The sequence below is a fragment of the Phyllopteryx taeniolatus genome, chromosome 20, assembly GCF_024500385.1.
Source record: "Phyllopteryx taeniolatus isolate TA_2022b chromosome 20, UOR_Ptae_1.2, whole genome shotgun sequence".
NCBI lineage: Eukaryota > Metazoa > Chordata > Actinopteri > Syngnathiformes > Syngnathidae > Phyllopteryx > Phyllopteryx taeniolatus.
The window spans coordinates 11920489-11948305 of record NC_084521.1 but is presented as its reverse complement, the minus strand read 5'-3'; the positions used below and the strand labels follow the sequence as shown (position 1 = coordinate 11948305).

General features: G+C 40.7%; 1 protein-coding gene across 13 annotated transcripts in view; it reads right to left on the bottom strand.

Moving 5' to 3' along the window:
* The window catches only part of ntng1a (netrin g1a), a 104722-nt gene extending 78017 nt beyond the window's left edge, over positions 1–26705 (bottom strand). For 12 of the 13 annotated variants that reach the window (XM_061758532.1, XM_061758536.1, XM_061758533.1 and 9 more), the window contains exons 1-2: positions 24922–25457; positions 17803–18402 (exon numbers count right to left, since the gene is read on the bottom strand). In XM_061758532.1, coding sequence (XP_061614516.1) covers positions 17803–18051 — 249 coding nt within the window. In that variant the 5' untranslated portion in view covers positions 18052–18402; positions 24922–25457. Of the gene's footprint in view, positions 1–17802; positions 18403–24921; positions 25458–26391 lie in introns of those variants that run through there. The other variant, XM_061758531.1, reaches the window with a different exon arrangement.
* Between the last annotated feature and the right edge of the window lie 1112 nt (positions 26706–27817).

Sequence of the window (27817 nt, the reverse complement as noted above, 5' to 3'; positions counted from 1 at the left end):
CAGACACAGTAGATGGACAGAGTCTGAACGAAACCCCTAAGCCTGACGACCACACCTCCTTGCAAAGTATTTTCTTCTCATGTGTAACACTTACTGCATTAACAATGCACGTCAACTCTGGATTTGTCAGAGTAGCAGCTGTTGACAAGTTAAACACTGTGAAGGGAAGCCTGACAGATAGTGGCAACAAAAATACAATTATGGGAGAATTTTGTGTAAAGTTGTAAATGACATAACAATGACAAATAATATTAATCCGATTTCCATCAAGCAGTATAGTTTGCTTCTGTTTCTATACTGCACCAGTTCCTCATTGGGCCCTATACACTGCACATAGTAGCTGAAATTCATGAGTGGGTGAAACTGTGATGTGTTGTTATTGACATACCTGGATGCACTGCCTGCCATTGAAACAAAAGCCATGTCGGACTTGACAGTTTCACAGTAGCTGAACTGTGGGGAGCTGAACTGTATCACTTGGTGGAAACATCCCTTTTGTCCCAAAGGCATCCAAAAGTGAGAGAAGCAGCCAAGTCAATGGCATGACACTGTGTGGTCACTTACCAATGATATTACCCACAAAAATCATCCCAGACGAATGGTCTCAGCTCTTCTGTGCTCAAAGAGCCTAACAAGGCTGTGAACTGATAAAGCAAAAGCTTTGTGAGCCATTAATCGTATGCCAGCCTCCGCCTACACTTCCCAGTAGGCACTGCCCTTGTCGCAGACCTGTTTGCTGACTTCAGCCAATATAACGCTGGCACAAATCTGCTGAAAGGTGTTCATCCAGTCAGCACAACAGTCTCCCACCTCTTCTTTCAGGAGCTTGTCTCCCTTTGCATCATAATGCACTAATCTCCAATAACACGCTCAATTAAAAAGCTTCTCCTTAAATCTCAGCGGAACTATAATATAACATGAAGTACTTGAGATTAAAGTACTTACATAATCAACAACAATTAGAGCACCCTGATACATGATATTAGCTCTACTCATCAGGCAAATGTGTCTGTCCTTCATTACAATGCCTTAACAACCTTAGAAAATTCAGCCCTTGCAGGATTTCACTTTTCTGCCTCACTGTCAAGTGCTTTGCTATTGATAATCTATTTCAAAAAGCTTCTCACCCTGAGCATGTAAAGAATTTAAAGTCAACATGGTGCTCTGTAGGAATTGTTACTTTAGAAATAGAGCAGCCCTACAGCTTCCAACAAAGATGATTCAGAGTGGAAATCCAGTATGCTGGCACGGTGAGCGGCTTACTCTGTGTTCTTATTTCTTGGCAGAGCAATGCTGAGGCGCTCACTGCCACATGGCACCCAGATATGTGGTGAGGCACAGTCACACATGCTGGCTTTTATGAGTCATTGCACACCACCATGGCTTCAGACAGGCAAAAACAGTAAAGAATCAGAAGGTCTGGTTGGTTAAAATCCCAAAAATAGCTGGCAAAATAATGGGGTGAAACTGTTTGGGCTGCAGAACTTATTATGGAGACACAATTATATTGGCATTATGCTACTGCAAATACCGTATGAACCACAACATCACCAAGCTGTGCATTTCAGTTCAGCTCGCCATGGTAGTTTGGAACACTAAATCCTTATCTGACTTGTGGTTCCACTTTTGGGTGTGTTGGTGACACGTAAATAGTGGGACATCATAGCAGCACAACACTGTAATCTGCCAATAAATTCAATCAGGATGCGTGGCCTGTCACAGTAAATAAAGGACAACAATGGACGCTATCCAGCATAGTGTGGTCTTTTTTCTTGGCATGCGACTGTTCAATGCATGGCAAGTGTTGTTTGATAAAAGGTGCATTTTGGGGTCTTTCCTATTCTATTACCGATTACCATTACATGGAAGGTATCTGTTATCCAATCATTTGATGGTAACTTCCCCCCCCCCCCCCCCCGTAGGTGTCATGTCATTTCTGTTGGAAATGATTGGGGTGGTGCCTTATTTACTTTTGTACTGCTTAAAATTACATGTACACACACACCCAGCGTGTGTTTTGTTGCCCAGGTTTGTCCCATTACAATATTGATTTTTAAAACAAACAACTAAAGAAATCTATATCAGTTCAGTTTTGACTGTGAAGACTACTTTTATACGATAGGTACAACTAACAAAGACCAGAGACTTGTCTATGGGTGAAAAATAAGTTATTGTGAAGCTGAGACAAGGTGGAAATGAATCAGAACCATTCCACAAGCATTGGCTAAAGCCAATACAACCATTTGGATTGTCCTGAAAAAATAAAAGGTAGACCAAGGAAACAACAGTACGTGACGATGGAAACAATATGTGAGTAGGGCTGCACAAATTATATGTACTTTTGTCGAAGAATAACACCACCGTCTTATTTCATGTGGAGTTGTATTATTGAAGCAAGGTGACCACCGCAAAAATATTTGCAGCTTGGAAGCACATACATTGGGGTCAAGCTTCTGACAATCCCTGTTTTTGCAACTTATAAATAGATACCATGCATTTGGCGATGTTCAGTCATACTGTTCAACAGCACTGACTCAAGTCAATCTCTAGATTTAAACCCTGTAGAGTATGCATTTTATCTGCTACAGAAGCAACTCAAACAAACAACAAATGAAAGAGACTGTGTTCAAAGCCTGGATAAACATAATAAAAGAAGACTGCAAAGGTTTGGTGATGTCAATGGGTGACACATTGAAAGCAAAGGATTGGATACTAAATTTCAACTCATAGCCCCTTTAATCTATTTAAGTCTATCTGTTCAAATACTTTTTCTTGTCCCAAAATGTGGCATTTTTGTTACAAAAATATGCGACTACAGTACTCTTAATTTGCACATCAGAGTCAGAAATATAACATAAAATAACATCTTGAATGTTGATCTCTTTTGATGTCTGTCCCTAATGTTTTCATTTTAAGGCAATCAATAATGCTTGGTAGATAGACTTCAGACATTTGTGCAAACTGTTCTCAATATTACTTAACCCATTCAGGGTCACAGTAAACTGGTGCTTATGCCAGCTGGACAAAAGGTAGACTACATACAGACAACCACACAGTCCCATACACTATCAATGACCCGATCTCCATTTTGTGACCACTAAATATTTTAAATTAGAAGAAAGAAACAAGATCTTCCAAAGCTTTCAGGTACATGACTGAATGAGACAAGTCACAGATCAATAGTCACGCCCCCTGGTGTTGCTAAGGGAAATCCATCCATCCATCCATTTTCTGAGCCGCTTCTCCTCACTAGGGTCGCGGGCGTGCTGGAGCCTATCCCAGCTATCATCGGGCAGGAGGCGGGGTACACCCTGAACTGCCAGCCAATCGCAGGGCACATACAAACCAACAACCATTCGCACTCACAGTCACACCTATGGGCAATTTAGAGTTTTTCAATTAACCTACCATGCATGTTTTTGGGATGTGGGAGGAAACCAGAGTGCCCGGAGAAAACGCACGCAGGCACAGGGAGAACATACAAACTCCACACAGGCGGGGCCGGGGATTGAACCCCAGTCCTCAGAACTGTGAGGCTGACGCTCTAACCAGTCGGCCACCGTGCCGCACGCTAAGGGAAATCATTAGATTATAAATGATTGTATAAGACACAAACACGGTGTTTTGGATGATATATATCTATTGTTGCGTACCAAGGGTATATTATTAAATACATTACTGTGAGTCTCCAAACACTAGAAAGACCCCCAGAGCATCTGGAAAACTGGCAGACAAGAAACTGAAGGGACGTGGCAGGGCAGAATGGGTTCCAACCTAAATTTCATACCAGAGGGAGTATTTAGAGGCGGGGGGAGGTATGTTCGACACGCTAATTAGGGTTAGTAATTTATTTCGCGGCGGCACGGTGAAAGACTGGTTAGAGCGTCAGCCTCACAGTTCTGAGGACCCGGGTTCAATCCCCGGTCCCGCCTGTGTGGAGTTTGCATGTTCTCCCCGTGCCTGCGTGGGTTTTCTCCGGGCACTCCGGTTTCCTCCCACATCCCAAAACCATGCATGAATTGGAGACTCTAAATTGCCCGTAGGTGAGAATGTGAGTGCGCATGGTTGTTTGTTTGTATGTGCCCTGCGATTGGCTGGCAACCAGTTCAGGCTGTACCCCGCCTCCTGCCCAATGATAGCTGGGATAGGCTCCAGCACGCCCGCGACCCTAGTGAGGAGAAGTGGCTCCGAAAATGGATGGATGGATGGATGAATTTATTTCACTGAATACAACTGCTCAGTCATTGTAGAACAGCATCGTGAATGAGAACACTTATAGACATGCATGTATAAGTTTTAAAAGGCAATAAGTGGGACAAATAATGACAATGCCATAAGACAATGGTTATAATATGAACATTTCAGGTGACGTATGTTAAATTTGAAACATTGGGCATGTAAGAAATGCATCATACTAATGAAGTTCAGATGATCATTTAATTGTCTACTGATCTATAATCATCTGCTTCTTAGTGTTTCATATTTCTCGACAACAGTCAGTCTGATGACAAGGCAGGATGCCAGCTAATAACACAAGTTCACAGAAGCCCTTGATGAGATCCAAGGGAATCCAGGCGAGGAGCGACTCCCCTCAAACGCCAGTGCTGCCTGCCACAATGGCTGCCACGCACTGTTTGGTCCATGTGTTTACACTGGGGGGGGAAAACAGACTGAAGGATGCTGAATAAGCATTGAAAGAGAAGCCTTTTGGAGCGACAACAATGCAAGTCCCAGAGTAACAGCTAATACCTGGCACATCTCACTAAATCATTTCATTTAAAGCGTCTGATGTGCCGACAGACGGGATGTAAAATGCATTTCCACGCCAAGCCTCTCAAGTGCTTACCGCCCATGCGAGCATAATGAAAAGATTACTGGTTGCACCCCCTTGTCAAATCATAGTTCTGAAATAAGTCCATGACACCTTATGGGAGCTATTTTCAATATACTGTCAGAAATAGAGGGACTCCATTTTGGACTATCTTCACCACAGATGGCAAATAATGGGACTCCAGGGTAACTGCAGGATTTGTACCTTTTTTAGAGAGAGAAAAAGAAAAGCTATAAAAGTCAAGTGTACTGCAACCTTGGAACTCATTTCTGTTTCCGTTATTTATTTGTGGAAAAATGTTTCAAAATCCGAACAAATTTGAGGGTGACAGGTGCTCCGGAACAGATTAAGGGTACCACAACCAAGTCATTGGATTCCTAAAATTTCAATTATGTTCAGTGACACCTAAATACAGTGGACTCCCACTTATAGGGACTGAGCCTGAACACGAAGAGTGAATTTCGGCGAATCAACGACACTCCCGTAAAAGTGATTATAATTCCCTATTTTAATGGCTTAAACAATAAATACACCACAAACTATGATCCCCAAATACTTTAAGAGCATATTAAATACCTACAAAAATCTTCCAAAATTGCTCTACCCTTAAAAATACAGTACAGTAAACAGCTACAGCTATGCACACACGTATGCAATATACAGTACCGGTATATAAATGTCATCAATTCTGATAATAATGATGAAGAATGACTGTAAGCAGTGCAGTCCGCTGTAAAGGAATGAACATTTGACTGCACAGCAAAGCGCAGGAGCTACTGTACATCAATGGTGCCGAGTGCCACTGCTCCTGGGGCGGCCTGTGCTGGTGAGAAAGTCCGTTGCTTCATAGTCCACGCGCTCCAAACCACTTAGCGGTTAGTGCTACATCGACAAGCGCTTTGGTGTTTATTGATCTGAATCCACGGCGACAACACCAACTAATTTACATAGATAGGTGTAGAAATGTTCTGCTAAACTATTGTCACAGATTCCACTGGTTTTGATGCCGTGTTTAGCCCGAGTTTGGTGAAAATTATTATGAGCCAAAGCGGACATGGGCACCGCCTTCATATCCCCGCTGACTGTCTATCACAAATCTAACACCGCAGCTATTAGATTTGTCATTGGATGAGCGAGTGTGTAGGTAGAATTTCTTTCTACACACAACAATCTTCTGCCTTCCATGGAGTCTTACATTGTTTGGATGAGGGGAAGTTTGGTTGAGTGGACAACTCGTTTGATATTTTTAGGGTGTGTTTACAGCCAACATTAACCGTTTGTTGTCTTATTTAAAGTGACACTACAATACAATAAATATCACACATACTCTAGACAGTATTTTGCCATGAAATATAAATATATATATATATGTATATATACATATATATATATAGAGAGAGATTTTTATTTATTTATTTATTTTTATATACATTTTTTTGGAGGGGGGGGGGGGGGGCTTTTTGGCCACATTACAAAAAATCATTAACAGGAGAGTTTTTCTGTGAATAATGGAAGGATGGGTTCCAAAATAAGATATTGGTAAATAGGTGAATTCACAAACGCCAAACTGCGAATATGCTGGAGTCCACTGTATGTTCAGAGACCCTGACAAATATGGCATAGAAACGTTGTAGTTGAAGTTCAACCTGCCTCAGCAAGACCCCAGCACACCTCTTGAGACCACCCTCCAGACAGCATCAAATGATTAACTCAGCGCATCTTTTTTTTCTGGCCTTTTTTGCAACAGTTATTCAAAAGCAGGCATAGCTTCAACAAGGTGTGTTAAGATAAGTAGCGTCACCATGTGTGAATACGTTTCATTATTAACAGTGTTTAACTTATTTTTTTTTTAAACTGTAACAATTGAAAATGTTAAAATCTGCAACGCACGAGGCTGCACTAAGAATCACCTTCACACGACACCATTGTCAGTCATGTTTTATTGTTTGGCGTTAACTAATTTTACACCTGTATTACAGTTAAGAATGTACGGAGCCCCTAAAGGGACATGGAAAAAAAAGAAACTTGTTTATCATTCGAACGAGAAACTTTCTCATTGTAATGAGAAATGTTCTCGTTCGAATGAGAAACTTTCTCGTTACAATGAGAAACACGTTTCTTTATTCTTTTTTTTCCATGTCCCTTTAGGGGCTCCGTAGGAAACAGCTTGGCCCTGGAATTGATTTTCCATTATTCCCTACATTGTTTACAAATCAAAACAAATAGAACCTAGCATTTCAGAACAGATTGTGTTTAACATTTATCAGATTATTTTTGTTTTCTTTTAGTGTGAATATGACCCCATTTTGCAATGTAAGGCAAAGTTACAAATCATATAAACATATAAAGGCACTAATTAAAGGAGAAATGGACTGAAGATGAGTGAGTACATGGCCTTAGTGGACGGCTTGGAGTATTGAGAGGTTGAAATGCCAAGTGTCTCTGCCTTCACTTCTCTGCCCCGAAGCTACAGTCCTGCAGATACTGCAAGTCAAGCCACAATTTATCAACTGCTCTTGCTGTCCTAAATGGGGTTAATAGAATGCTAAGAAACGGAATAGCCTTGGCAGCACTTCACTAACTACCTCCCTTCTGGTTAAATTCAGCTTCTCTCGTCCTTTCGTCTCCCTTAGAAAGATACTGTAACTCTCACCTCGGCTCAATCGGGAAGATTGCTTATTAAGGAACGGCTCTGGGGTACCTCACTAAATTGGGGGGGAGCACGGTCTCACTAGTGCGATAACTACAGATTTATGTCAGAATTAGGTGTAAATAGCTGCAGTGGCTATTCCCCTTCTTTAATTAAGCAAGCACATTTTCCAGGCTGGAGCGTGTTCCCCTTGCACGGCATATGCTTGCTTGCTTAGAGGGACTGACCCAAGTGGAGAGTGAAAAGAAGTGCCGTTCAGGTGCATTCCCTAAAGACTCAAATGGCTAAAACAAAGAATAACAACCTCCCATTTTTTCTGTGGCTTTAGGAATGTATATTGCTGTGTTTCGTTATCTGATTGAACTAACTTTTTTTGCAGCTGTCAATGAGTAGTGAGTACAATGATACACAGCAGCGAATGTCAGATTACTTCTCAATGCCAGATCAAGCTGAGTGCACGGTAAAATGAAAATGTTGTAGCACACTTCTATGTTGCTTTGAAAAACTGCAGAGTGTGTACTTCCTAGACAGTTATATCTGGAGCCTTTTATCTGCCAGAGTTCTATTTTGGATGCTCCAAAAAACCAATTTAACTCCCTTTTGCCACGCGCTACCTGGACTACCAATTGTTACCAGTATAACTCATTTCCACAAGAACTTGTGGAAGTGAGCGTAATGTAGCATATTTATCATTAACAAAATGGATACATATGGCTTTCATTCCTGTACTTTGCGGCCATTAACCACTTTTCTAATGCCTATTTCTGTCACCTTTAGGACTGCAGTGGAACATTACTGATGCATCTTAAGATAAAGTGACAACTTGGAGACACATTTGCCACATATGCACTCAATTGAAAGAATTGCTCATAAAGGATATAAGTGCTGAGTTTAGAAGGTTTAGCATCTGCTACTACAGTGGGCTCATTTCACCCCCCACCATGTAGATAAAAATGAGTGATGTTGATTAAAAATCCAACACAAATAAATAAAATCACAAGTGTCTCTAAATGTGAAAGCCACCGTATGCCACAGAATCTGATTTGCATTTGCTATCCCGAACTGTGTTGTGGAAATCAGATTTCAGGGGGAAAAGAGCAATTACCAGTAAGTAATATTACAGTATAGTTCTCAATGCTCTGAAGAAGAAAAGTAGGATAAAAGCTGGGCCTTCCCATCATAATTCTTCATAAGTAATTAACTGTGAAATGTAACAAATCCCTTCATAACTGCAAGAGATTCAGGGACCACACATAAGGAATGAAGAAGGAAAATCCAGCAAAGAGTTTTGGCCAAAAATGAAAGAGAAAATTGAGACATGAGGTTCATCCATGGCTCCTAAAATTATGTGAGCTGCAAGAGTGTTTCACACTGAGACAATGTGATATTGCTGGGTTTCATCAGAATTAGCCTATAACATATTCCAAGGCAAACTCTCTGGGAGATAATCCACAATTGACTTGTATTTAATTGCTATTTGATTGAAACTATCATGTGAAACATCTTTTAAATATATGGAAACCGTAACTGAAGGAATTATTTCATGCAATTCTTTTCCAATGGGGTCAATCCACACAATTCCTTCTTATACTCAATTTTTATTCACACACAAACACTCTCAAATTCATATCCAAACATTTACAAAGTTTTCCTCTTCTGTAGCTTGCCTCTTTGTTGTTTTTTGGCAAAATAAGAGATGTTTGTCTCCCAACTTTAAAAAGATGTCGACAGAGGCTTTGGGAAGCTGGAGTCAAGGAGACCCCCTGTTATCGCATTGTGGCAATATAAACGGTTCAAGCAACACTGAATGCATTGATGGCTCCCAGATAAACAAGTCTCATACACACAGACACACACACAGCATCACAAAACACCTGATGTTGTCAGCAAGCCAACTTTTCACCAAGTTTACACTTACAAACTTTTCGCCCTGGAAGGATCTGCAAACATTTCCTTTCTATTTTTAAAGATAAGGCTTGTTTTTCCCCAGTAATTTATCATGCTGTTGAAATGTTCTATTTGAGCACAGCTTTAATTCAGTGAAATAGCATCATGGGCAACCTGTAAAGAGTGCTGTCGAATGCAGTGAAAATAAAAATGTGAAGTGCCACAAACAGACATGTTCAGGGTTCCATCCATCCATCCATTTTCTGAGCCGCTTCTCCTCACTAGGGTCGCGGGCGTGCTGGAGCCTATCCCAACTGTCATCGGGCAGGAGGCGGGGTACACCCTGAACTGGTTGCCAGCCAATCGCAGGGCACATACAAACAAACAACCATTCACACTCACGCCTACGGGCAATTTAGAGTCTCCAATTCATGCATGTTTTTTGGGATGTGGGAGGAAACCGGAGTGCCCGGAGAAAACCCACGCAGGCACGGGGAGAACATGCAAACTCCACACAGGCGGGGCCGGGGATTGAACCCGGGTCCTCAGAACTGTGAGGCTGACGCTCTAACCAGTCGGCCACCGTGCCACACATGTTCAGGGTTGATTAGGCTAATTTAATCAGAAAAATGATTCCCTTTGCCACATTTAGAAGTTCTGTAACAATTTTTGTGATGTCACCAACAAATGAAATAAAGTCAAATGACGTTCAATTCAGTTTTGTTAGTATTGCAATAAAGATGAAAGAAACCATGTAAAATGGATCAAGCTGACGTCATCCTCTGACGCTTAACACTTCTACTGGAAGTGTAATTAGTTTTACTATGCTGGTTAATTGCTGCTGCGGTTCAGGAATCTGACCTTTTTGAAGTCTGTCAGTTGGTCTGGGAAAAATGCCCCAGTGCTTGCTGTTGCTTTCTCGTCCACTTAACAACAAAAAAGGCCCCATAAACAGGTTTATGAGACAGAATGTTACAGTCTATGAAAACATTGCAGCCCTGTGAAAATGATCTCACTCACTCATCCGTCACTAAACCAAGCAGTATTAGAATATGAAACGAGACATATTGTGGCTGACAGTAGTCTTATTTCTCAAGGAAATGTCATCATGGAGTCAGTTGTGAGACCGCACAGTGCATTAGCGAAGGGTGAGAGAGGTACGGGCGAATAAAAACACGTTCTCCAACGCAAATGCTTAATCAGGATCAGCTTTTGAAAAGGTCAGGTTTGCATAACCCCATGTGAATCCGCGGATGACAAGGGCACGTCTTACTTGCACTTAGTAACTATCAAACCTAACTATCAAAACGGTTGGTTTATAGGAATCAAAGTGTTCAAAAAGGTAACAATGGTGAACAACCCTCACGATTCCACTTAGCAAGCTTTCATTAGACACATATAACACATTAGACAACTGGTTTGACGAGGACTAGAAGATAAAAAATCTGCTCGAAGTGGATGCTGTTGAGGTGGTTTGATAGTTAAATGATAGACAATTTCCATCCATGCATTTATGCATCCATTTCCTGCTGTTCATCCTGTTGAGGGTCACGGTGAGCCACAGCCTATCCCAGCGGGCTCTGGACCTGTCAATCAGGACACATTTAGACAAACAACCACTCAAATTCACAATCACACCTATTCGAAATTTAGAGTACATGTGGTACTCGCTTTATAGTACCACATATGACATTTCAAGGTAACGAATGGCACACAATAAATTACATTGCGCAGCGGCGTAAGAATACTTGCTCAACTTACTGTTTTGATCACTTTGATTGTTTTATATTTATGACCAAGAAGTGCTTTTATCAGATATTGACTGTAACTATGACTTTACTACTGTGTTAACATAGGTGATAGACTACGACGTGTTCCGACTTGGGTATAAATCTGGGTTATGTCGCGACCATCGTCACGGAACTCCGTCATAAACCGTGGACACCCTGTACTTAATTAACCTTTTAGGAATGTGGGAAGAAACCAGAAAACCTGGAGAAAACTATTATTTTCTAACTCCGAACCGCATGGTGTGAGGCAGAGGTGCTAGCCACGTTTCATTTGCCAGCCTACACTGTTTCCACCAACACCAAATGGATTTCTGAAACTGTTTTATTTGTGATTCTTTGAATATTGGACTTTAGAACAGACCAGATAAAAATAAAAAATTTAAAAAAAACAATGAAACTGAGACTGTCACCAAAAGACTAGTATGGTTACATGTGACTAGATAACCCGGCTATGCTGAAGTTGAAAAAGGACAAAAGTCATTGTCGGCAGGCAGCCCATCCCAGCCGGCAAAAGACAGACTCTACACAACAATAGGTCAGCTACACAACAGTAATTTATGTAAATCACTACATTACCAATGCTCCCTCACGTACTCAACGTGTTTTGTTATATGTTGTGTCTTCAGTTAGGAGGCAATAAGACAAGATCTTGTTAGATCTAAACAATATGTTTTTAAGAGAGGTATTGACAGTTCATTTGAACTGCATGATTAGTTATTGAAATCGGCGTCACCAATACAAGTAAAAGTGTTGTTCAATATTACTTATTCATATGGAAGTAATGTCTGTTTATTCAAGTTAGGTGACTGATAAATACAAGCAATATGCACTTGTAAGTAAAATGTGTACATTGTATGCATGTTATATAATACATTTCAATTAATAATTTTTAATATTCCCAATGTACTGTATATTGTATTTTCAGTTTTCATCTGTTTTTTTAATCATAACTAATCTACAGCAGTAGTGGGAAGTCGCAGGCGTACATGCAGAGTCTGGCCCTCTGGGTTGGATAAAACATTTGAACCTTGTGGGATCATCAAAATGTGCATCCATGTTCTAGAACTCTCAAAATAATAAATTAGCTGTCTACTACTGTAAGCTTTGTCTCTTTGGAAGTACATGAGCTCTGACTAATACAGGACAAAATGGTCACGTCAGCAGCCTCCCATGTAATTAAACCTATTTTAATACTTGGGCGAATCAGCTGATTCTCAGTAACTACCTCGTAACATATGCATTATTTAGTCCTTGTTGAGTCCGCCAACAAACATCAGCCTTTAAGACATTACAGGGTTCCCCTAAATGTGTCATTTTGAAACAAAAACTGCTGTGCAACTTTAATATTTTCTGGAAATAAAAAGCTGTTTTGCGGCTTTGACGAGACTATTATAATTAGAATGTTCACTTGTGTGTAGTTATGTAAAACAAACAAAAAATACCCTTCCTAGTGTGCATAAAATCTGTTGATGTAGTGGAAAATCACATGTGTGTAATGAAATACCACCATTTAAAATTTTAAATGCACCGAAGTGAATTATTGATTCATTCATTCATTCATTTTCCGTACCGCTTATCCTCACTAGGGTCAAGGGCGTGCTGGAGCCTGTCTCAGCTGACTCTGGGCGAGAGGCGAGGTACATCCTGAACTGGTCGCCATCCATTCGCAGGGGACATATAAACAAACAGTCACGCTCACAGTCACACCTACGGGCAATTTAGGGTCTTCAATCAACCTACCCTGCATGTTTTGGGATGTGGAAGGAAACCAGAGTACCCAGAGAAAATCCACGCAGGCACGGGGAGAACATGCAAACTCCACATAGGTGAGGCCGGATTTGAATCCGGGTCCTTAGAACTGTGAGACAGATGTGCTAACCAGTCGTCCATCGTGCCGCCAAAAAGTGAATTAACAAAAGAAATTAAATCTAGTGAATTAATTAGTCATGTCAACAGTCAAGTTTAATGGTGCACTCGCTGGGTGTGAATGTCAGTGTGAATTGTTTTCGGTCTCTATATGTTTACTATGAATGACTGCTGACCAGTCCAGGATGTAGTCTGATTTCAGCCGGGGTTCGGGTTAAAAAAAAAATATATATATATGTTTAAAATAAAATATCAGCCTTCGCGTACTTGCTGATGGGAGCGGTCATTTCTAGGTCTTTTCACTCTGTGTGACGTGTATTCGCCAGTTCCGGCTTATTATGCAGCTTTATTTACTTAGAAAACCATACAGAGTTAATAAATATTCAGCAACGACAAGTTACATATCGTCGCTGTCGGGCAGAATCCTCGCATCTCCAAGATCACTACTTTTCAGGAAATCGGAAAACAAATGTTAATCAGAGTACTGTGTTTTGACTAGTGCTAGCACATGCAGTGTATTCTTGCTTTTTAAAATAAATCGTTTAGTTCCCCTTGAAAGCAATAACAGATAAGCTCTGCACTTTTCAAGGGTCCAAAAAAATGGTATATATTTATATTTTTATTTCATTTGATCAAAACAAGTTATGTTGTCACATTCTAATTATCTTGTCATATGACATGATACTTTTGGTGATAGCTTCTGCTCTCAACTCTGGAGTAATGGAGTTTATCCTCCTCTGTCATGACGAATAATACGTTTCATAAACTCAAGGCTCCTCTGCTGAATGCTTTGCAGTTTCAATCATCCAAATGTTTGAGATTGTGCAACCTGTCAGTGCTATTAAAGGCCAGGCATTTAACTTGAGGGGACAGCGGGATCTCATATGATGGTCGACTTGTGTCGCAGAGTTCAAAGATTGGCATCTTATTGCTATTTGAAAGGTCACGGGGCTGAAACAGAAAAAGCCGTCAAGGTGTGTATGTGTGTGGCGTGTGTGACGCAGCCTTCCTCTATCCATGACCCAGGGATGAAGGCCAGACATAACAAGACATATATAAGCACCACACCTTCCAGCTACTCCACTGCCACACTCTCATATCCAACTTGATGTCTGTTACTTTCAGTTTGACAGACACAATCCTGTAAAAATGTGCCAGATTGGACGAATGTTAAATCAATTACCACAATGACAATTTTTTTAAATAACACAGTCTAATGGTAATTGTGCTGGCAGTGATAGCAATAATAATGTACTCTGTTTCATTTGTGTATCCAGTGAAGCCTCCGACATACATGAATCCTGCCCAACCGTGATGCATTTTGTCCATCACAGAGTTGTAGTGATTGTGCTGAATCTACAATGATGCTTCTTGTGATTCAAACAAATCACTGTGGGCATTGCAGCATTATTTTAGCACTACAGCGGGAATATCACAGGTAAATGTTATGGTGTTGATTTGGAGCCTGCTCGCGATAAACATTGCAGAGAATTGGACTGCGTTGTAATTGGCATGTGTCATGTGTGACTATTATTAGTGTAATTTCACATGATTGGAATAGAGAGAGGAGACATTGAAGCTACCCGCTGCCTTTTTAATTGAAGCGCTTATCACATTGCCTGCTGTAGACACAGAGGCAACAGGATGGCGTCAACGCTCAGTAATTAAATAAGTGTTCATCCAACTGTTTAAAGGCTGGCAGTGATAGCAATAATAATGTACTCTGTTTCATTTGTGTATCCAGTGAAGCCTCCGACATACATGAATCCTGCCCAACTGTGATGCATTTTGTCCATCACAGAGTTGTAGTGTTTGGCCTCATTTTCTGTAGTGTTTGGCCTCATTCTGGTCATGGGTGAGCTAGAGTCAGAAGACAGAAGTCTGTTTTATTTGTTGCTAGTAAAACTCTATAACACCTGTTATTCTCAAACTCGAAAAGCTTTGATCCTTGTCCATATCCTCACTCTGGATAATATTATTAATGTGAGATTGCCATCAGTGAAAAGTGATGAAATATGGTATATTTAACTCCAATATTAACCAATATTCTTTGTAGCTGAGGAGTATGACCCATGGATGAACTGACTTTTGTTCATGATCTGGATTTAGGCTCTAGAAACAAAACATTATTGTGACATACTGTAACTCTTAAATTGACATATCTTAATGAAATATGGCGTATATAGATTTGATATTGCCCAATGAGAAATCAACAGTCTAATGAACATAACTCAAAATGTTGTATATTACCAATAATATCCGGGGTGTACTTTCAGAAAGACAAATTAACCTTTATATCCAGATAAGTTACTGCAAACAAGAGTTGAACAATGTGATACATTTGACAAGACAGTTCCTCCTGTCCTTAATGGTCATTTTTGCGCTGTCCCAGAAAATACAGTTTTCAGGCTTCTGATTGGCCAATATGGCCTCACAGTACTGGACTGCAGCACAATCTGTTGTTTGACAGCCTGTTAATGGGTTTTGATGTGGACATATATTTCTTTTCTTAACCATAAAAAGAGACATGCAACATTTTCAAAAATACCTGTGTAAGTGTGGACATTGCGTAAAATATGTCCAGCAGGATAATGTGCAGAATGAATAAAATACATTATCTACCGGTACATGTTGAATTATTCACATTTCCGAGTATCCATCGTGGCCCACTGAGGAGATATTAGCTACTCAGTCACCGCATGCGTCGCACATAGTCCTCTGGGTCTCTGGCTCCCTGATGCTTTCTTCTTCTCCAGTCTCTCGATCACTTGCTTATCTTTGTCCTCTGCATTTTGTTAACCCCCCTCCGTTTTCTGTCTCTCTCCCTCAGCTGACTTTCTGCTGACGACTACTCGCGTCTATTTATATTCCTCGAGTTACTACTTTTCTTCCTGGAAAATCTCACCAATTATCTAAAGAGCTCTTGAAGCTATCGAGGCTCCGTGCCTGTTCTTAGAGAATCTTTGACTTGCAGGACAGACCAAAATTGATTCATCATTTAGCAATCTGGGGCAACCAGCTTTGAGCTTCAAAATGAAAAGGACCCCAAATTAGGTGGAAGCTGGTTTGCTAATTAAAATACTTGACCTAATATGCATCATTTTATTTTCAGCTCCACAAGGAGTTAGGGATTTTCTTGATTGCTAGATCATTTGCAGATGCACCCCAGAGGTCTTCAAAGCTAATCAACCAATCACTGCTTTTAGGGCACTTCAACTATTTTCTTGTTAAGTATGCATTAGAATTACTGTACCTAAAGCAGTACAGGCAGATTATAAACTTGCTGAGTTAATTAGTATCTTATAATTGCCTTTTTTTAAATCATCAACTGAGAGAAATGATTTTTTTTTTGGGACACAAAATGGTCCCAACAATATTTACGAAATGGTGCCTGGTGTTGTTACCCAGTACCCATGAATATTGTTCTCAGACTTTGAATTTGTGTACAAAATAATTGGACGGGACAATTGCACCTTTTCAGAAAAGATCTAGATACAGTAATAATGAATGTCATGTACGCTTAGAGTAAAGTACAATGTATGCTACCGGGCATCCTCCAATTGTTCATTATACAGGGAGTCATCAGTTTACGACCTAGTTCCATTCCTACAATGGAGGCATAACCAGAATTTCTAGGTTGGAATACATCGTAGTCTATCAATAACCTACGGTAATGCATAAGTAAAGTAATGATTACAGTAAAGGTATGTATGAAAAATACTAGTAGGCTATTATTATAAAGCAAACAAAGTTATCAAAGGAGTAAGTACGGTCGTAACTGAGTGGGCTTTCTTCCATATTTGTAAGCCGCTGTGCAAACTTGTTCCATATGCACTGTTCGTAACGTCAAAACCTCATACCATCGTAAACTGAGGACCCCACATGTTATAAATGGATCGGTACCATAAAGGTTGTTTTACAAAACAATGAAACGAACCATATAAAAATGAAACTGTTAACTGTTTTTGACAATTACTAAATGTCATATTTCTATGTATGTATGTATTTCTCTTCAGCACTGCTACAGATTCACTAAATTTGAATGTGATCTACATAGGACTGCAACCAGTGTTCTGTGCATACAAAAAACACTTGATAGTATCCCCCTGTTGGATTCAATTAATATACAGTATGTAAAAGTACATTAGGTTATGTAATTTGACACACAATGGTTAACACTCGTTAGTTTGGGGAAAAGTTGTTGTGTGGACAGTGATTGAATCTGGAAAGTGACAGAAAATGGATGAAAATGACTAAGCAATCTCAAAGTTGACCATCAAATGATGTGATAGCCAGAAAGAGAATATTCAGATATATAATTTACACTCACTACACAGATTTTGACTGTATATTTTCGTAAAAATACTGTGAGTATTATAAGACAATGCAATGAATGCTTTACAGACAATGGTTACTGTTAATTCTTTAAATACGCGTTTGTGCTCCCGATTTAATGTCATTCATGCTTTTGTATGTTTACTTTGTTAGTTATGGTTGCATTACTGCAGCCGTACTACTGAGGAAATGGTGTTTGTTTTCCCTGCCAAAATCACATTATGCTGCATTATGTTTGTGTGAGTAATCAGTGTCAACAACACATTGAGGAGCAGCTCTCCAAATATCAGAACATGACGTCAGTCGGCTTCCTTGTCTTTAGCCACATTAATGCAACACAGGCTTTGGAATTGTCTGTCACTACTTTGAGGATAGAACAAATCGATCCATTTGTATTTTACTCCAAAGTTTACATAAAGGCTTCTCTGCATTCACGGACTCACCAGTGCACAGTATGTCTCAGGTGGATTTCCACAGGTGATGTTCGGTGGATCCAGCATAACCTTCAGGTACTTCGTCATGTCTGCCGCCTCTGGCTGGCAGGCCATGTAGTCCCAGGTTAGTCCTTCGTCTGAGTAGACCTGGGATTTGCACACGTCGTAGTGGCCCCATGTTGCAGGGTAGTGCTGCATGGCGGCTTGGCAAACACCAGTCCACAACACCTGCAGCGTCAATGCCAAATAGAGATGCATGACTGGTCCTCTCTCAGCCCCTTTCCTTGGAGCTGGATCTCCTTGTAAAGACTTATGATCAAGGGTCCCCTATTCTATTTCCACTTCCACTGACAGCAACTCATTCAACGGGAATTGAGAGACATGCCTTTCTCGGTGATTTAGAGGCGTCTTCTTTTTTTTATTATTATTATTTCTGTCTCTCTAGGGTTAGCAGCCCATTGAGAAGAGGACAAGATTGAGGAGGCTGGTGGCAAAGCGGGAGGCGAGAAAGCGATAGCCCTTTGACGTGTTGATAAGACAATGTGTGACAGGTCTCCTCAGCTTGTCTGGCTGTCAGTCATTGTGCTCGTCCTGTGTGATGTTCTGGAACTGTGGAGAAATGAGAAACAGAGATTGGGGATGAATATACCTCCTTTATGAGGGCAAGGAATGCAAGTGAGTGACATTATTTGGCACCATTGTGAGGATAAATACAAAGAAGTCGGTTTTTGTTGACCATTTTAAGAGAAAATTGACTGGATTGGATTGAATTATTACTATGTATTAAGTATACGCCGCACTGAGCAATGAAGAAATACGTTTTGTGTAAACGTAGTCAAAGTCAGTGGGGTATGATTTTAAAAAGATGTTTATTAATGAGCTTGTAATGTGCAATGCTGTCGAGCTGCAGCAATTCAAATCATTTGCTTTTTCCCTGTGGGGTGAATGCATACCGATAATCAGGCCAAATTGGAGCATTCCCTCATTCTGACTCATGTCAGCAAAGGCCCCATTAACAGATGTCTTTAAAAGATTATCATAAACTGCAACTTGCAACGTGTTGAATGTTTGTATAATGTATCCACCAACTCATTCACAACAATAACAATGACAAGGAGTAACGTTTGCTACTGCAATGTATTTAGCAGATGAGCTAACAGTTAGCCTAGCTTCTTTTATATCTTTTTGCTGCTTTTTTCCTTCTTTTGATGGCCTGTGGCACCATGATGCCAATCAAAGGTCAGTCTTGGCACTACAATAGAGATCTCATTTGGGGGAGGAGCCTCGCGATTATTGATGGCGATATCATTATGTGTGTGGTGTGCTGTGTTGGTTGTCTTTTGAGTACATCACAACCTGTAACAGTGTTAAGAGCACATACGGTACTAATTTTTTTCTGAGTCATTTGTTGAGTTTCTCATATTAGAAAATTGGTTAAGTTGTTGAAAATTGATGTGTGCACCCTGCTTTAGCTACAGAACGTGAGAGAGCAATGAGAGGACAAAGTATTGAAATAAACATTTGGTTTATTTGTTTATTAAGATGTATTTAACATTTGCATTGAATCTTAAATGTTTGTTTCGGCATAGTCTTTTGTTTTACTCAAAACAGCAAAGCAAACTATCGCATTATTATTAATAAAGCTCAGCTAAGAAAATGTGCATGTAGTAGGTCTATTGGGTGGGGTGTGATCTGTTTTGGAGTTTATCATTTCTACATATGTCCATATTTTTCAGTGGTGGCCACGTTGTTTTCTACAAGAAAAACCTCTTCTACTTTTCTGCCAAAGTGTTTCCAAAACATGACATGCATGATGGCAGATCTTGTCTACAATCACAGGGGCACCTGGCGTGCCTTGGGGTATTTCTGTCACAATAGACATAGTACAACTCCTCTTCTCTGCTCTGAGAGCAGAACAGTTCTCTGTGCCTCCCACTGGGATGAAATGAATTACAGCGATGGGAGTGGTGATATCCACTGTCGCCAGTGGAAGCATGTGTTTAAAAAACATGCCTCTTGACATGAGTACATCATGACAAAGTAGGCTGAAAGGCAATCGATGGCATGGAATCGGCAAAACAAGCAAAATCATGATGAGATTGCATGTACTATCACTGGACACTTCATTAGGTACACCTGCACAATCTCAATCGATCCAAGAACTGTGTTGAGCAAAGATATAATGATAAGATTTAGCTAATAAGAGTACCTAATTATGTTGCTTAATTGTGTGTGTATATCCAATGTTAAGACAATATGGGAAATAATTCATTGCTCTTTAATACTTATCGAAGTCAATAAAAAAGGCCTTAGGTTTCTACAGTATCTCTCCTGGCTAGCCTGGAAATGGATGGATGAAGTGGCTGTCTGTTTAAGCTGCTGCACCCACGACCCGACCCCAAATAGGCGTAAGAAAATGGATGGATGGATGGATGGATGGATGTTTCATAATGCTTGTGAATATCCCACTCAGTCAGAACCACCGCAATAAATCAGTTGGTTTAGCAACCAGCATTGGGATGGAGACAGGTCATATTGTACGGTTATAAGGGATCAATTGAAATCCATGTCGTCAAGTCACAGTCATTTGGTACAAACACACACAATGATCAATACGAGCAAGTTCAGAGAAAATCTGGTAACAGCGCGATCATGAAAGCTGACATCATCTAGAACTAAAATCATCAGTCAATGAGACTATGGAGAAAGACTGTACTGGATGATGAGACAGACAAAAATCAAGTTGTTGGATGTTTTAAAGGGATGAGAGGTTAAGGGACCCCTTAAATGTAAAATAATAAAATGTGAATGGGCGAGAAGTCAGCGGGTGGAGAAGCAGCCAATTATCCAGAAGAACTCTTGACCGAGCTCCCTGTCTCCCATTAGGAGACATACTATTACGGTGTTAAGGGGCACGCTAAAGAGCTCCCCGGAATGGTGACTGCATGTGTGTAAATGTGCATGCGTGTGATATACTTTCAATCCGAATAATAAAGCAGTAGACACTCAAGCCCCCCTCTTCCCTTCTTACTCCCTGCTTATAACCCTACGTAAACCCAAAGAAGTTGGGTGAAGCATGGGCAGTACCAGATTGTAATAAGAACTGACTTTTTCTCTTGGCTCCATCTGAACCATTGTCAAAGTTCGAGCATAATAAATGGCATGCCACCAGTAGGGTTTCAAAATTCCACGACGGTTGCAACTTTCCATGGAGTTAATGACAATGTGTAGAATTGAATAAGAATAGATTATAATTTACATAAATTCACTTAAATAAACTAGTAATGTAAACAATTCTGATTAGTCTATTCGAGGAAACTTGTCAATGTTTTTGGTAAACATATTTTATTGGTTCATATTGATTAAAAGCATTAAAGAAAGGGTATCCAAACTTTGGCCTACACGCCATACCTGGCTCGCAGCTCAGTTTTTACGGGTTCAACATTCACATATTAAACTTGTGCTTATCTACACTTTATTTCTTACATTCGACATTGGGTGGCACTGCTCCAAAAAGGCAGGAACAATGACTAGAAAAAGGGTAGTATGAAATGTAATCTAACAAGCATATCGGAGAATGTTCCAGACATGTTGGGGAAAAAATGAGGTGTGACTGTTGAGTATGCAAGGATGGTATTGCAATAAATAAAGACAATTTTCAGACATTTTACGGTATCAAAAAAAAAATAAAAAATTTTAAAAAAATAGAACGTTGAGTGCATGTCGAGGGGACCCCAGAAAGCAGATGGACACTAGCCTACTCGCTCAACTAATTTCACAATGGCCAACTAAGCCAGCTTTTAGGGTAAAACGTGAAACCTTCTTCTGAGAGTGATTTCATTAGACAGTGCTTCACTAAAGTCACACAATTCCACAATATTAGCTTGCCCACAAACACGGACACACAGCAAAAGTAAAGAACAATACGTTGAACAATTTTACTCAATCACATTTAACATGCGAACAGATGAAAGGGACACAATTTAATTGTAGGGGAGATGAGATTTTTTTGCATTACCGAGGAGCTGCTTGATATGGGACGTCTGAACACCACTACGCAACAACAATTGGTAAGTGACTTATTGGAGTGTAGACTGTACATGTGTAAATTAACCCGAAAACCTAAGCATAGTTTAGGTTTTTTTAGGTTTAGGTTCGCTCTTCCCAGGCAAGCAGCAATACCATACCCGTTTGGATTCTACAATTTTCAGATGCTTCACTGTGATTATAATTGTTGACACAGCATACATCTCACATAACCCAGCATGACATCATCTCCTAATGCGCTATGAGTCATTGACAATGGCTGAAAGGGAGGGCGGCACTATTACTTCACAATTAAACAAATTAGTAATGCCCAATACTTTCAAAACAAGTCTACTCCCGGGTCACGGAGAACAGGCTCAGCACAAACTAAGCTGGAGGTAAGGTGAGGCACAGATACGAGGAATGTATCCCCACCTTCTTATTTTTAATTTCACGCATTTTATGCACTTTCAAGGGCAATTTCTGACACAGCTTCTGTCCTGCCTCTTTTACTTTCATCTTTCCTGCCTCTTCCCGTTTCATATTCTCCACCAGTTTCTCAGAAGAGGATAAACACAGGAGAGGGAAGGGCAGAAAGACAGGAGGGCAGACAGTCAGAGGTAGATGAAAGATAGATAAGGATAGAAGCTTCCGTCTGCTCTGCTCACCAGATTCATCCTCGCATCTGAGCTGTTAATAACCTGCCAATATAGGACCGCAATCCTCATGAATAAACATGTTAAGAGTGGCGCTTGGCCCTGCAAACATGACAGCCATACCGTTCCTGTGGTACACACCTATAATGCAAGCCTAGGGCTTGCCTGGGAGTCAGCTCATCACGTATCCACTTTTTAAAATGTCGGCGTCTACAAGTGGCTGCCTTATGAACTTTTAATCATGTCAGCCCATGGCAAATGGATACAGTGCTGACGGCTGTTTAAGTGCCTGAGAAGTTGGCTGGTGGATGGAGAGGTCGGTGGGGGTAGTGCTGTACAGCCCGTTTCTAGGCTGCATTTCAACCATATTGTTGTTAGATCTCTCGTTAAAGCGTATCCCGAAAAAATGCCAATTGGGTTTTGGTATCACATATTTCAGAGAACCCTCCACCTTGACAGGAAACCGAAATAAAAAAATAGTGTTGGTTTTGTGGGAATAATGACAAACAAGAATTCACTCTAAACACGACTGAAAGACTGTACAGTACTTTTGTTGTTATGATGTGAATACTGAAAGTATCATGTATCAGTTTTTGCTTATTCTAATCAGTCTGTGAATGGTACACTTCTCTTTACTTAAATGATATGCTGTGTATGATTTGTATTAATCGGCAATAGTCCTCCATTCATTTCTTGTGACAGTGTCTCAATCAATTCGACACAATCAAAGAACCAAAGAACACAATGTGCGCTTGTCCGGGACTGAGCTAAAAATAGTAGTACTTCAGAAAAGATTTTCTGTAAGAGGATGAAATGTGACAGGATGGATAGAAACACAATCGTGCGGCAAAACTATGTCATGACATCTTTGGAAATATTTTTTTATACTTTTGCTCTGATGTCATTCCTATGCTGCTCACAGTACATCCATACATGGTATCCATCAAGAGATTCTTATGTTGTGATGTAAACCAGCGCAACAGTCCTCAATTCAGCTCTTTCTTTGGCTTTTCATCTCAGTGTCAGGGTCTGCTGTTAGAGGCGCAAGGTCCAGTTACAGGACATACTGCATCTAAGCCGCCTCACATCCAGGATCAAGTGCAACCACGTGTCTGAGGTGTTTGAGGCAATCAATGTGCTAAAGATACACTTCACTTGCCTTCACTGGCCTCCTCCATCTGCCATTGTACTCTATCGGTGACTTTTGTCATCCTAAACACACGGCCGTCCTCCCTTAAGTGTCCTGGTCTGACACAGTGCACTCTGTTTGTGCAGGAGCAGCACTTTTGATGGGGCGACATGGTGACGCTGCTCCAAGTTTGAGTCGAGAGCCCCCAGGCGTCAGTTACTCCAGCGCCACATACGAGTGACAGCGAGAACCCACCCCACCCCTGACTCTGTCTCTCCTCAGCACCAAGCATAGCTCTCTTTGCGACACAGGAACACCCAATGCATAATTAAAGACACTTTTCCTAAAAGGCAATATGCACATTACTCTGAAACCACAGTGACAAGCCTAGATGCTCAAAAATGTCCACTTTTTAGCTGTAAGGAAGGTGCTCACTGAAATAGCTTGCACCAAGCAGGAAATAGCGTGAAGAAGCCAGAAAAAGAAACAAAGGTGGGTACAGAGCAAATTGCAGAACAAAATTACTTGACAGAAAGGCAGCTAGAGTTCATCTTTTCAATGTCTGCCTCTTTTCATTTATCCAAATGACCAGGTCCTGTTTGTCACATAGCCTAAAAGTAACATCAAAACAACTCAAAAGCCTGAAGAAAAAGAAAAATTGAGACAAAATTAGTAAAAAAAAAAAAAAAAAAAGATTTTTAAAAAGGTGAAAATCTGGGTCTTGATTTCATACTGAAATATAAGATTTTTAAACAAAAAAATCAGAGTGAAGTAAATGGTTGCCTTCAATGTGAACCCTGAGGTTTGAACCCTAATTTTGAAGCTATTAGTTTATGGTAATTATAAGCAGTTATCCACCTAAAATATGAATTATTGTTGAGTATAATCCAACACAAGTAATAATTTATTTCATTCATACCACACAGCCCCAATGTTTTGAATGACTCAATTAAAGCACTGTCAAACATGCATTTCAATAAGATGGTAAACGAAATCACCTGTTTAAAATATACCAAGGGAGGTCTAACTGTAATTGGCAGCTCAAATGATGACAAATGAATGTCATACCAGGCGGCTGCACAAGAGACAGATGCAATTATGCTTGATAGATGACGAAAACGACGATGTCTTCCACAAGGGGGCGCCACAAAAGGAATTAGAAGAAATAGTGCTGGACGTGAACTTGTTTTTTCTTTAAAAAAAATAAATAAATAAATAAATCAAAATAAATAAATCTTTTCCTATTAATGATACTACGCGATCATCCATGAACACTTTCCCTAAACAACTTTAACAGGAAAAACTAAGTAAACTTACAAGCGTCGAAGTCCACTCATGTGCTCTCCAAGGTCCCCGCGCTCATCAACAAGTTCGGAGCGGCGGCAGAATGATCATGAATGAAGAATGAAGCGTTTTAAGACGCGCTCTTGCACGAGCCGGAATGCGATGAGTTCGCACGTCAGTCTCAGCGGGCTCGCTGCGCGCAACAGCATCGCTCTATTTGGACCATCGAGAGGATTGTCCTGCCACGCGCGCATAAATGGATGCTGGCCGTCCCGGGGGCTCTCTCGGCACCGCGCGTCATGCAAACCGGAGCACTTCTGGACACGAGCTCCGAAGCCAAAATGTCCATCATAGTCCCTTTCCAGGTGTCACTCCATTGCGTATCGAGGTGAGATACCAACAAACTTCAATTTCCCTCCCGAGTTCTGGACACGATCTCGAATCTCATCACAATCCCTTCACTTTCGTGGCTGACAATGCGAGATGTGGCGGCGAGGAGGATGCTGCGCTCCCGGGCGCACGCTCGGCTTTGCAACTCCTCCACACGCACCTATGGGTGGTCTCTCCCCTCCCCACCCAACCGGCTTCTCCTGCCTTTTCTCCACCGCGCAAAGCATCCTCCCCACCCAGGCGTGCATCCACCCACGCGCACGCACGCTATCATTTTTTGAGACACGCAGTGGAAAATACTAATTATAATAATAACAATTAAAAAAACATACTGTGAACTGTAACGTACTCGGGTCAAAATAAAGTCAATAATAAATAAACCTAGATAACATATGAATGAATATTGGGGTGAAAATGCGAATGTAGTATATTCACAGAGCAAAATATAGTTGACGAATAACTGTGGACGTGTTAAACATTCAGTTATTACATTGGACTCTATAGGGCTAAAATTGGGGATATTTTTATTGTGAAGCACAGAGGTGTTAAAGTGCGTAAAAAAATACGCCGTTACTGAGGGGCCAAAACATCAAAACAGAAGAAGGATTCAAAATGTCGCCTTTTTAACAGCAATTTGTTGTGGTTACTCGAGAAAGTCAATGACTTGTAAAGAGTTGCTATATAAAAAACAAAAGAAAAAAAGTTTGTGTGAGTATCACCGGGCAGAAAAAAAAATCAACATAGGGAACAGTATGGCAACATTTGAGCATTTGATACGATTTGATATATATATATATAATGCAAAAGGAATTATGGTAAAATATATACATTTGCCACCCCCCCCCCCCCCCAAAAAAAAAAACGTGCCGTGCTTGCTAAATTAATAACGCATTTTCACAGAGGTAATGCATAAACTTCAACAGTTACAGTCGAAAAAGCACCGTTTCAGCAGATCAGCAGGAATATAACAAAGCATGTATTGAAATAAGTTTGCATGATTAAATTTGTCACCTGACCACGACTCGTAATCACCTCCCCCAATCTGAAAAGTTGACCAACATCCGCTGAAGACGCGATTGGATGGGAACGAAAAGCGCCGTGCGAGCCTCTCACCTTGGTCTCAGAGCCCCGTGGAGAGCCGGCCATGCCGCCTGTTGCGAACCGCCTAAATCCCATTTAAGACATGTCAACCAGGTGCCACCATGCAGCTCGCTTCCGCCCTTCGGCTCGGATGGAAAGGACAGCTTCCAGTCGCGACTCACCTAAGAGCAGCCACGCGGGTGCAGACAACAGAGGTGGAAAAAAATACATGTGTATGTTTGAAAGGTTCCAAAAGCCGTGCAATTGTTTCAAAGTTTGTAGAAATGTAGAGGCTGCCGGATGCAAACATTCCAAGTGGCACTGGTGGGGGGGCGCGAGGTGGGGTATGAAGCGTCAGAGGCGCAGAGCGAGCGAGCGAGCGGAGTGGCTGCACGCATGCATGCAGACATTGAGAGGCTTTGACAGCTCAAGTTGATTTTCTTTGCAGACAGCAGCTGCTTGGAGCCACCACCTTGAACTCAACTTGTTTTATTCATCAAAGATGTCTCTGCATCAACATGTCACAGGTTTGGACAAAGCAAGGAAGATGTGACACTCTTTTTTTTCTTTTTTGCAATATCACTCAAATATGCAAGTCAGACAGCATCTATGGCAAGAATGCACGAAGGTGTTTCGACAGTATCAAAACAAAATGAAAAACATTCGACTTTATATGAATTCAAGTTTAACATTGTACCGTTACAGTACAGCACGGGTGTCAAACTCAAGGCCCGGGGGCCAGATCCAACCCCCCGTATCATTTTGTGTGGCCCCTCGCAAGCAAATATGTGCGTCTACTTCATGTTCTTGTTGACCAACATTTCAAAATGTTTTTCACTTTTTAATACTTCATCTTAAAATAAGAAAGGTAGGAGTGACACAGGCAGGTGTTTAGCGTTTGGACCATTTCAACTGTACGGAAAAACAAGCAGATATAGAAAACCTATGTAGAAAATTCTCGAAAAACTAGGTCATACGAAAACCGAGGTTCCAGCGTATATGTAAGTATATGATGAGGCAATTATACATTGATATGGTTCCACAGTGATAATGGCCTCCTGAGTGGATCTATAAGATCTACATCTATATTAATTTGGCATGCCTGCAGTACACGGACAATTGGTGTACTCACTGCTGTTATGCTATTGTTTTGACAGTATATCATTATATTTCACATAAAAATTAAAATCAAAATAAAACAAATTTCAAGGGGCACTTATGGCCGCTCCAAGGGTATTTTTTGCCGCACCAGCGGTTCCGCCACCTCTGATTTACACATGGTTTTACAACAACTAAACCGCACACTGACTTGCACACATACTGTACGAAGACTATTAACGGAATGTACCAGACGAAACAAGCGGTGATGTAGGTTTTGATGAAGCAAATCACAAAGGAATTTAGAGAAAATGTGCCGCCAAGTGTCCTCAAAGGTAAATGGATGCCAGATGTTTAGTTT